This window comes from Rhopalosiphum maidis, chromosome 1 (assembly GCF_003676215.2).
Source record: "Rhopalosiphum maidis isolate BTI-1 chromosome 1, ASM367621v3, whole genome shotgun sequence".
Lineage (NCBI taxonomy): Eukaryota > Metazoa > Arthropoda > Insecta > Hemiptera > Aphididae > Rhopalosiphum > Rhopalosiphum maidis.
The window spans coordinates 74,256,883-74,270,250 of record NC_040877.1 but is presented as its reverse complement, the minus strand read 5'-3'; the positions used below and the strand labels follow the sequence as shown (position 1 = coordinate 74,270,250).

Genomic DNA, 13,368 nt, shown 5'->3' with positions numbered 1-13,368 from the left:
TTAAATCGTTTCGCTGACTGAAAATAAACAGAATATCCGAAAGACGCAATTTACAAATGTTTTAAAAATACCTGGGCCGCATTCTATATAAAATGTGACGGTGTCAGCCTTCTTTGGTAATATAATTTAAAATATTTACTGTGTTGCAGTTACTCGATTGTATCCATGATATTATAATAGTTTATTAAATCACGGATTGTATAATATTACATATCTGTCCCCGTGCACTTCGCTGTGCGGATCACGACGGCATCCGGTAATAAGTAGTTTTTGAAATTTATGAATTGTCTGGTTTAAATAGTTCACGAGTCAGGTAAAACGTATTCAGGACTTAGGACTATGTTATTTTTCTATGGTTCTGACCTACAAACAGTACAAAACTACAAACACGTGTCGACTTTCGAGCCGAGTGTGGTGGAGACATTTGTCGGGGAGTGGTGTGGATGGGGATGCGTCGCGTACAAAAATATTCGGTTTTCAAATTTGTGACATTTGTATATCAGATACGTACAGATGTTTCAGTGATTAGTGATTAGTGATTATAATCAGTATTTTTCTTCATGTTATGTCTGTTATGTACTTAGTATTTACCTGTAACAGTATAAACATTTGACGGTTTCGCACATTGCACTATACATATATCTAGTTATTTTATTTTAATTAAATCGTGTGGTATTGAACAAATAACCAAATTTTGATTTTTAATATTTTATCAATGTAAAATCGTACCATTTTTTAGAATATCAGATCCGTTTTAGTGTCATTTACAGTCGTCGAATTGTTGTTAACTAGAACAAAGGTAAGAAAATACTCCTATTACCTATTATTATGCTATAGACGAATACTGGTGAAAAAAAATAGTTTAAAATTAATTTAAACATACTGTTTAAGACAAAAATAATAAACCACGATATAATAGGTGTGTAGATACCTGTATACCTATATATTATATATTTTTGATGAAATGGCTTCAACATCATATGTTTTAAAGCTACGTCATTAACTAATTAATTAGAAATCGATATTGACACATTTTACCAGTGGCACAATTTGAGTTTTATTATAGGGGTGCCAAAATTTAAGTAGGCCAATTTTTTTTTTCATCAAACCACTTTATTCATAATAGTATTTATTTATTAACATATTATAATAAATAATAAACAATAATAGCCCATACAAAGTACATAAGTTTTTTAAATTAATTATGCTATTCTAGCTTATAATTTCTAGTTTTTACTTTAGAAAATCTATTTACTGCTTTGTCTAAATTTATTTTGTTACCATCTTCTTTTTCTATCGCTATGACCATTAAATCACTTTATCGTTTGTCACCCATTGAAGATATAATATTATAAAATATTATTATAGTTAGTGTAACTGTATAGGTAGTATGTAACAGCATTAAAGAAATGTTAGAAATATAGAATTATTCTGAATTACAAGCATAATTTATAATGGAATAATCACATACACCGGTACGTACCAATTATAATATATTTATACTATATTTTATTATACCGCATTTATACCTAATAACGAAAAAAACATTATCTGAAACGTTGGAAATAGCTTTGATCATTGATCAATAAAATGTTATAATTTAATAAGAATCTAAAAATAATAAATATTATGCATTATTATTTATTACCTATCTACATACATAATAATATAATATTATACATTTATATTTTATACCTTCGCATTATATAGTATTTATAACAATTAATATTATATTTTAATTTTTACTCATTGGGCCATAGGCCATTGCCAGTGTGCCATCGGCTTATTGTAAATTTTAATCGAGGCCAATTAAACTTGGAAAAAAATAGGGAAGCCAAAGTATACCCTACGCCCCCTCCCCAAATGGTGCCCCTGCATTTTACAATTATACAGTAAAGCGGTATTTACAGTTTTTTGTTTAAATTAATCTTTTTGGAAACTTACAAATTGATCCAGTATTTAATTTGTCGAGTGGTTGGTGTAAGATGTAATGTAACTTAGGGTTCTTGAAGGACCATAACATTCATCATTTCAAAATTAATCTTAAATTGATTATAAATAAAACGTTTTCAATCTTGGGTTTTTTATTTGAAAAACTAAGGGTTTTAGAAATTTTTTATGCTTAATCAAATCGTATAATGCTTTAGTTAGATATTTAGATCTAATCTGGAATTTGGTTCTTTAATATGATCTAATAATTATTTAACTTCTTTAAACAAATTAATTAAAATTAACTCTGATTTTTTCTATGTACTAAATACCTAAATTTAAAACAAATTGTGACAAAATTAATTTTTCTCAAGAGCTCTTTTAAATGCCAATAAAGTCTCCAGTCTTTTTTTATTTTATTTCAGCAAGTCTTTAAAGCTGAAACATTGTTATTTTTTAGAACATAGAGCCTAGTTATTTTATATTTTGTTTTTATATGATATATAATATATATATTTTTTTTCTTGTCTTTCTGTTAGTTTTATTTATATTACTATCATTATGTCTACTTGTTTCCTTGTGTCAATAGTCAATAAATATTATGTAATATTGTGTTAAAGGACTTACCTATGCCCATTAATTAATATAAATATATAGCACCATTAATTTACTGATTTTAGAGATCTGTTTTCGATACACACATTTCAGTTTAAAAATTTGTTCACAAAAGGTACCGAATTAAAATTACTGTCAATATTATTGATTGTTGGCTAATAACTGTATGTCTATAAGGTTTGTAATCAGTGCCAAACTTTCGCCTGGGCAATCTGGACTAGTACGTAGGAGCTCTTACTTTCCTGGAGCCTAAGTCCTCGATTCTTCTTAGCTGCCTAGGAACTCTGAAACCCTTAAATTCAGTACTGGTTGTAATTCCACGTCACAATCAAGTTTGAAACTCTAACAAAACTTATACTTTAGTATTAACCAAGGCTGCCAGATTTATTTTTGAAGCAAGCTTTAATTTCAATTACATTTAGTTTAATTAGCAGGTCATTTTATGAACAAGACATACATATACTTACGAGTCTTCTTTACATAGATAATTAAATAGATAAGTATTTAAACCAAACAAAGTTTTTGATTTCACATGTTTTAATAGGTAATAGCAAGAAAAAAAAATGAATCTCAGTGAGACCTATGAAAGGCTTATTAGTTAATAATTTTTCAATATTTGGTGATAAATCTCATATTTGTAATATCATAAAATTTGAAATATGAGGTGCAGTTAAAAAACTGCGATATTTATTTTTATATAGGTTAGGGTAGAAAAAGCTTTTTGCAATTATAAGTTGAGCCAAATTTGCATGGAAGTGCAAGGCAAATTCATACGTTGCAGATCTTTGGTACTAATTTCAAAAATTGTACTACATTTTCTCAGTGGCGTATTAGGAGGGGGTGATAGAGGCGATCTCCACTCCTCAAATTTCTTTCTTTGCAATAAATATTTTATTAAGACATTACAAAATGGTTTTTTGTTATTCCTTCTGATGGAATATAGATCATAGTAGGTTTATAGCATTGACACGTAATGTAGTACTATTTGCTATCGTAGTAGTTACCGTAAACCCACTATTAATAAATTACTGTACTATCATTATTATCATTAGTCATTACCACAGATATGTATAATAAATTAAATAGCCAACTGCTGTATCTTACTAATGTGTAGATAGTGCTGATTTCATTGAACATTTTGAAAAAGACCAAGATACTTTAGAATCAAAGCTAACTGGTAAAATATTTTAACAAGTTGTAGTAAATATGTTGAAGAAATATTTATTAAATCTTAATTACTGCGTTGGTACCTATTGTAGTAGGGATATATATAATATTGATGATACTGAATTTTATAATTTGTATCACTTATGATGTTACATAAACAATTTCTACAACATCCCATCTAATTCTTGTTATTCATGGTATGGCACTCTTTTTATTTTTATTTTATAATGTTTAATTATTATAATGTATTGTAAGTATCTAATGTATGAATAAATAATTTAATAGTATATACTATTATTTTTGTTTTATTTTTTTGGTGGAGAGGGGGGGGGTTAAGAAAATAAGTACTAAGAATGTTAAAATTAAAAATTTACAAGACTCGAGGTACTCGTCACTAAACTACCCCTCTCCTTGAGTTACCCTTGGTTTACCCCCCCCATAAATGCAATTCAAATACGCCCCTGAATTTTCTAAAGACTATTACTGTGGTTGTAATGACACAGTTTTGGTAAATATCTGTTTTAAGAAACTGTGGTTTTGAATAAAACGCAACAAATAATTGCGTATGTCATGCTAACTGGTTGGTATTTTAAAATAAAATACCTACACAATTAAATTTAAAGAAATAATAATAATAATTAAAAATATAATAGAATGTTGGAGGGCAAATTCAAATACATTAACGGGCCTAACTAGACACTAGTTTGTGTTGGCACTGAAGTAGTGACGTTTATATTTGTAGTACTTAAGTTTATAATTATTTTATGATTTTAAAAATTATTTAATATTGTATAGTAGCGACTGATGAGCGAATGTGTAAAATGAACTCAATAAACATATTAATATTACTGACTATGGCCTAGTTGGCTTACGCTTAATACCAATCTACTTAAATATTATTGAAGATTTTAGATTTAAAAATAATTTTGAACATTCATTCTGCATAAACCATAGAGATAAATAAACATAATAGTATTATTATCTAAAGTAAGGAGTGTGTATCTCGATAGAATGATTATAATCATATTATTATTTACCTGCTGTATCAAAATATTATTCATAATGATTTTAGTTGTTTTGTTGTTACTCCAAAAATATTAATTGTAGATACTTAACATACTTTAAGCCAGAGGTTCCCAACCTTTTTTGACTCACGGCATCCCCTTAGTCATTTTCTAAAAATCTAGAGGCACCCTATACCCTATTGCCTATTGACTAAAAATATATTTCAAATAATTTCACTGTACCCTAAATAAATTTCATGGCACCCTGGTTGGGAATCTCTGCTTTAAGCTTTTTGTCACTACATATTATTTGTTTTACATAATTTTATTATCTTAATCATTATCCTAATACAATTTTTTTTTTTTTTAATATGCCTTATCATCACCTTAAATATTTTAAAACTTCTAATAAAGCTAATTTTATTTTTGTAAGTATGTTGTACCTATAATTTAAGAGTTAAAATATTTTATTTTGGAATTAATAGTTTGTTATTTAAAAATACTTATTTACTTACTAAAAATGACAAAATAGTGTTGGCCTGGTACTTGGGCCCCCAAAAATGTAATTTCATCAAATAATATGAAAAAGTGCTTTTAAGTAGTGCAATATAGGTAATATGATTATGTTTAAAGGTACTTTGTTTAAAACACACAAAAAATAAAGTAAACTACATAGTTAAAGTAATTGTTTATACTATACCACAAATTATACGTATAATAAAAATAATAATAATACCTGATGTCCTTAAGTACAAATTAATATATTTTTCTTTATATAAGTAATTTTTTTAGTTTACTAGATGAATTTTCGATTTTATCAATCCAAATATGCTTTTTAATAATGTTCACATTAGAATCTATGGAGTAAAATGTTCTCGGTGTAAGGAAAACCCAAGTTAAGTTGTATAGCAATACAAATTTTTATAATAATGAAAAGAAATTGCAAAATAAATTAGATTGGTATGATAACTCTTGAAGCAAAATGAATGCAGAGTAAAAACATTTAATACATTTAATTTGTTTGGGAATTTTAACATCAGAATCTTCATCTTTATCAATTCCTATGTATTTTTTTAAAAGATTTAAATTAACTTTGAAAATAATTTTCAGATAAATTTAGTGTAAAGTTTTTATATGATCTGTTAGTCTAAATTAGATAATTTACATATTTTATTCAATGAGTCTTTTGGGAAATTGTTCAGTTTCTTCAATAAGAGAAAATGTTTTAGGATCTAACCAACCAGTTTAAATTTTTTAATAACATTTCATCAGTTACAAATTGTGATTTTATGCTTTTAAGAATATTATCTAAAACAGAAAAAGTATTTGACTTAAATGTTGTATAAGGATTTATTATACTTGTAATTCTGACTTCATCTGAACACTTTTCTCCAGATATAAGTTTTTTTTTGTATACTCTTAATAAGAAAATCTCCTTGAAATTTGAATATCTATGTAATAATAATAATTAATAACACAGTTTTATTGCTCTAAGTAACACAATAACTTATTGTGTGGTTATGTTGCTTACAGAATGAAGAATGACACCATAACACATAAATATTAAATAACAAAACAGTGCACGGTTATATTTACATAGATTATAAGTTAGAATTAAAACCTTCATAATCAGACAGTTGTGGTAAAACTATTCTAAATATAGATACATTGCCACTTTAGTCTTTCTGTCTGGCGGTCAATCACCTTTTAGTATTTACTATACTTTAGTATAACAATAATATAAATAATTTTTATATTTTATAAATCTTGGGAAATGAGGGGCCCCTCGAAATAACACAACCTTTTATCTGCATTCCCAGCCATGGATAGCCGACACTGCTACAAAATCATAGATAATTTATGTATGTGCTATATGTGTACTTTTTATATGTACATATTCGTTAAAAATATATCACATTATATTATTATAGCTATATAGTATTATTTTGTGTTTAAACAATATATATTTTAATCCTGCCATCTAGCTTGTAACTATCATGTTAGTAAATAATTAATGTTAGTAATTAGTTACTTATTATTTTGTTGAATAAAAAATAAAAAATGTTAGTTATATTATAATGGTATGCTCACTTATCATTGTATAACAGGGAAGTTTAAAAATAATAAATTAATAAATAATGGTCAGAATTTCGCACACATATAACAGGAACTCCAACATAAATCTTCATCACTGATGAAAAGGATGATTCGTGTACAGTGTACTTGGTCAAATTACTTTTACAATATTACACTATTATAATATAATCCAAGCCATAGCTGACCATATATTATGGCTCACTGTAAATGGTAGTACTACCTACATTTGTGCTATACACAAATGGAATAAATTAAAGCAAAAGAGATGATAATGAAACAAATGAAAAAATTTAAATAAATAAAAACATAAAAAATTATAATTTTGTAGACTTGTAGGATAATATACATGTATTTTTTTTATCTTAAGTCTGTGCTTAGTGCTTACCATTACTATTTTATATTTATGAATATAGTTATTTGAGATGTTACGAATGATGACACAAATTACAAATTATTTATCATTTATTTACTTTGTATTAATATATTATTAAAAAAATATAATCTATTATTAGTTTAAGTTATTTTACTATTTTAGATATTTTTTTATGTAAAACCAAAGTCTCTTAAATGTTATATTAACTTAATCATGTATACATTTTGATTTTTGTTATATAGATGATGAAGACCTTTAGTAACTTCATTGACAATTTAAATTACACTATCTATGGAAAAGAAAATTTTGTAAGTAATAGTAAGTTAACTATGTATGAAGAGAGCCACGTAAAATATTTTTCAATTTTTAGGGATTTTTTTTATTTTGAAGTATAAATATTTAAACGTTCATAAAATATTAATTTTCTGATATACGTTGTTCGAAATATTGAATGATACTGCCGAAATAATAATAGTTTGAGAAAACACTATTCCTGCATATTATATTGTTATCTCTAACTACACGTCATGCACAGTATAAAAAAATGTACTTACCAAATCCTTACTATAGTTTATTTAATTTAAAAGTTACATATAATTGCATTTATACGAGAGAATAATAAGTAATTTTTCATTTATTTATTTTGAAACGAGTTAGTTAGTTAATTTATATAAATTATTTAATTATTAGTACCTATATTATTATTATATTTTTTTTTATTTGGTACTAATTAAATTATTTGTTTATATTATTTCAGTAATTTCAATTCATATTAAACTAATAAATACGAAAACTGCTCGAGTTTAGTTTATGTTCTCTACAAATTCCAAAATTCAATAATATTTATATTTTCTATAGTATTAATTATAAATAATAAATAAACTGTAAAAATTGGATGTGTAGATTTCCTATTTTACATACATATATGATATAAAAAAGACAACATAATATGGATGATGCGTTTTCTGAATGACACTATAATTGATCATTAACATACTTTGCATTATTTTAGGTACCATCTACAAGAATTGAAAACCAGAACGACGAAAATGTCAAAAAGAATAACGATGAAGATTTTATTGACGGAACAGTTAGCGTGGATGATTTGATAGAATCTGTACGTTTTTTATACTTTATATATTTAATAATACATTTTTTGTATGATTTTTATTTTGCTTCAGATGCATCATATCGATCATACCAAAAAATATCCAGGTATGAAACAAAATTTGATAAGCACACGAAAGAAAGAAAATTTTCCATTGTTGTCAATTGATGATAATTTCGAATGTATACCAAAAAAGAAGAAACTGATTGAATTGACATCGACTTCAAATTTAACGTTAAATAATAAAGAAGATAATGTTGGAGTAAACGAGGGTATATCATCTAATATTAATAATAACAGTCCCAGTAGTTATGATAAAAATAGGTCTCATTTTAAATACGATAGCAGTAGCGATGATGATGAAGATAATTTATTGAAAAAAGAATTAATGGAATTACGCAGACTTCCTCCTCGCAAGAAAAGCGTTAATGTTGATGACGATATTTCAAAGAAATGTAAATTTTTTATTAAGAATTTAAAAAAATGCCAATCAACGGCTTATGTAGATACTAAATATATGCCGAATGATTTAGATTTATTGAACTATATCAAAACAATGAAAGACCAATTTAAATCAGTATTATACAAGCCAAAACGGACAAAGTTTTATAAACAATTAGTTTTAACACCGGAACATTTTAAAATTTTTAATCTCAAAGAAGGATATTTCAACATTACTGCCGACAAGGGTATGGTAAATTTGTATGATGCTTTAAAATCATTTGAGAAAAAACATCAATACTCTATAAAATTTGTAAAATCTAAATTGGGCGATGCACTTAAACGTTATACCGCTAATCGTGATATATGTTGGGATGTAGTTCATTTAGAATCAAATTCCGAAGAAGATTTGTTGAAATATAAATTATGTTATGGCGCTATTCCGGAAATGTATGTATTAGAATTGGAAATGATCGTTTGCCGAATTTTACTAAGTAAATTATATGACGAGAGTAAGATATCGACAGATAATGTAAAACAATTGGAAAATAAGGATTACGATTTACTGGAAGGTGAATTGGAATTGCTTGTTTTCAATTATTGGAACAAATCAACGCGAGATTTGTTTGGGTATGATGAGCGCGTCTTACGCGCTAAAAAAAAAAAAGTTTTTTATTATATGTACAAAAAATTAAAACACAATATTTTACACAATGATTTCGGTAAAAATGAAAATCGAAAACTCATGTTTATGAATATATTGGACTTATATAAATCGTACGCTGCTTTTGAAAACCGTACAATATTGACGGCGGCTAGTTTAGCCTTTGTTAAAAATACGGCAAGTAAATTAGTTTCGTTTATAGGAGAGGAATACGACTTGTGGTCAGTTTTTTTTAAGAAATTCAATATGCACAGTACGGCATTTGAGTTTACTATAAAAGCTTTGTTAGAAGATCGAGACAATACATTTCAATATATTTTTACGCGGATATCGGAAATCGATCAATTTAATATCTCTGAATCTGCGAAGAGTTTATGGTATTATGGTTTACATGAGAAGATGAACTCTTTTGTAAATGTAGAGGATACTGTTATTACAAAAGTCGACGTCATGAATTGTTTAAGCTATTATTTCTCTGAACCTAAACATGTACCTCGAGCGCTTTGCGTAAAATTAGACAATTATTATTTTCTTTATATTCACCTATTTGTTACTTTTATAATAAATAGTAATTTGTATAAATATCAAAAAAAATTGACGGTCGATAATTGTAAACAATTTTTCATTTTAAATGACCGAAGGTATCATAATTATTATTGGGAAAATTTTATTCCTACTTTTGAAACTAAACGTATGGTAACTGCGATGAAAAATCTGATCCACAATCAGCTGAACGCCCGTCTCGATGGTGATCTTTCACGGAAAATGAAGATAGACGCAGAAGTAACGTATATGTTTTTCGAATTAGTCCATCTGCATTTAAACTATACGCTGACGCCCGCGATGCTGCGTGAAGGTCCAGCTCTCACGGACGTACAGTGGGCAAGTATTTTTATATCGGATATAGATAAAATGGAAATGTTTTATCTAGAAGGGTTGCGGTGGGACGACAAACCGTGGATGTTGGGCGGTGCGCCTGATGATTTAGATTATGATCCGGAAACCGATGGTTTTGATGACCCATTAAAACAGCAGTTGTGTAATGATAAGTTTTTGTCTGGTGATGTAATTGACAACGAGGCGTACAGTTCCAAATGCGAAGAATCAGCAGAGGAAGAATCTGATTTCAATTCAGATGATAGCGAGGCTGTATTTTCCTTAATGAATGAAGTTTTAATGGAAAAAAAAATGAAACGTCTAAGGAAACAGCTAAGTTATCGTCACAAACTATATCCAAAAATTAAACGTGGTTGTATTCAAAAACATAAATATTTACATAAACAAATAAAACCAAAAATAATCTCTATCGAGAGGAAAAATCTTAGCCAACTCCAAGTCAAAGTTGAAAAACCTCCAGAAAAAAACTTAAAAGGTGTATCAACATTAGAAATAGAACGCAACATGATTAAGGGCGGTCTGTTGGACTTGTATGAATTAAAAAACAAAGAAACGCACATAACTACTCCGGAAGGATCCAAAATGTTTGGACTGTTTTCTAGAAATAAAATTAAGTCTGGTAGTCGTTCTTTAATTGGTTGTACGCTTTGTCCTAATAGTAAAATTTGCTCTTATAATTTATTGGTTTCTGAAGATATAACCGTGGCGTGTTGTTTGATGTGTGTAGAAGGTATTAAAGATGTCGTTAAGACATTTACATTTGAAGTATTACAAAGTGTATTAATAAACAGAATAAATTATAGGTTTATGTCTCCTTTATTGTTCGATGAAAATCGGAAGACTTTAACGAAAATGCATCCAATGTTGTCAGTTAAAGATATGTACCGTTCTACGTTCAATAAATTTGATCCTAAATACGGCAGAAATTTACCTAAGTTAGATGTCTTCAATAATTATTGTAAATTTGAAGATCAGGAAATGTCTACTACTCTTCATAAACAACTAGAAAAATAATAACAAATTCTGTTAAGTTACGATGTACCTACTACCTTAATTTTTAAATTGTTAATAAAGTATATTAAAATGGAAGTACCTATTAATGTTATTTACAATTTTTTTTAAATGTAGTAAATTATACATCAGTTTTTTGTTGTTGTAATTTTAAATGTATACAACATAAGTTAAAAAAATCATTGAAACATTAATAATGTATCATGAAAGGTAACTGAATAGAGATAAGCTCATCAATGACCAATAATATGTACAAATTTATATTTATTTTTATTGAATATACACTTAATAAATAAAAAACTTACCCCTTTTTTTTACTTTCTGTTTTTCTTTATTGTGTTTATTGTATATTTAATGTAAAATAATCAAATTAAATAGATCTCAATAATATTTACTATTAATTTAGCATATTGTTGTATATTTTTATTTATAAAATATAACAATTTTATAATAGTATCATTATATATTTATCACTAAAGAATAGACCTAAGTAATAAATCTTGAAAAAATTATTTTATATTTATTTAAAATACTAGTAGATTCAACATAATTACTTATCTAAAATGTAATCAATCCTCTAAAAAAAAAAATTCTACTTTTGAATATTATAATAATAAAATATTATAAAATAAATAAGGGTAAGCATTTGTTACAATGGAAAATGGCTGAAAGATATTATAAATATTCATGTTTAATAAAATTATTTTGTAAAATGATTCTTTATAATTATTTCTTCACATGAGTTGATTAATATGTGATAAATACTGGGAAGGTGGGTTAGTTAATTATATTCAAGATTATAATTTTAGTTTAGAATAATAGAAAATAGAAAATAAATATATGAGTTTATTAGAAAGATAGAGAGCATAAATTATTTACGCTTGTGATTTGTATAGGTTCACTGCACATTTATTATGGATCTGAAAGAATTAAATACATTTAGGAATACTCGTAAAGGTAAGTTCATGTATTAAGTATTTAAAATTGACTAGATTATTGGCTTAAAGAAGAATTGTGTACAAAAATATTTATATTTTATTTAACAAATGTTTATATTAAATTAGTTTACATTTAAATGTTACACGATAAAACAATTTTTACAATACATAATATATATTAATCAATATGTTATTTCTTACTAACTATAACCAAACACGTTTAAAAGAAGAAAAAATATTTTTCAATATTCCAAAAAGAGTGAAATTTTCGATTTTGAAATATTTCAATTGAAAAATTTTAAGTGAAATATTTCAAATTTAGAACCCTAAGATGTAGATGATATAGTAGGATTTTAAATTTGTTCTGTGTCGTCCAAAATATATTCTCTAAATAATCTTGATTTAGGTACCAGGTTAAAGTTTATTAAACATTTTTTTTTAACATTTATTAGAATATATACAATCTGTAATGTAGTGTACAATAAGTATACACATACTCGTATTATGCGTAATATAATAATGACATGAAAAAAAGCGTGAATAGAGAAGTCGCCCAGTAGTAGCACATAGATATGAACGATTAGATAATTATATAATCAGGGATGTGCAAGATACTCAAAAATCAGTACATATCGAGATACTAGATACTCGATACTTACATTTTAAATATTTAGATACTCGATATATTTGAAAAAATTAACCATAGCCTATGACGTACAGGATTTTTTTTAAATTTTATTTATACACAATTAGGTAGGTTGTACAGGGGTACATATATTTATACATAGATAAAAACCGTAAATACTGATTATTATATTAATCAATAATATTCTGTAAATTTATAATAATATTCACTAGTCAAGGTTTAATTTAATTTATATTGTACATATTACATAACGTCTAAAAAACTAATAATTTATTTATTTGCTATAATATATTAATATAACTTCTTATTCCCATTTAAAAGTACTAATTTTTCAAAAGTAATATCTGATAATTTATTCATGGTAAGATTATAAATATATCCTGCTAGGGAAAACATACGCTCAACTGATGCTTAAAACATAGTCAAACAGTCGCGGTTGGAAAATAAGCGAGTAAAAATATTTCTAAAAAATTAATTT

At 26.3% G+C, this 13,368-nt stretch overlaps 1 protein-coding gene across 1 annotated transcript; it reads left to right on the top strand.

The window, feature by feature from the left end:
* Nucleotides 1–575: 575 nt before the first annotated feature.
* On the top strand, nucleotides 576–11,383 carry LOC113548272. The gene is made up of 4 exons (XM_026949070.1): nucleotides 576–799; nucleotides 7,428–7,493; nucleotides 8,198–8,302; nucleotides 8,367–11,383. Exons 2-4 carry the CDS (start codon nucleotides 7,428–7,430, stop codon nucleotides 11,307–11,309), a joined length of 3,114 nt encoding a protein of 1,037 aa, XP_026804871.1. The 5' UTR covers nucleotides 576–799; the 3' UTR covers nucleotides 11,310–11,383.
* The last annotated feature ends 1,985 nt before the right edge of the window (nucleotides 11,384–13,368 follow it).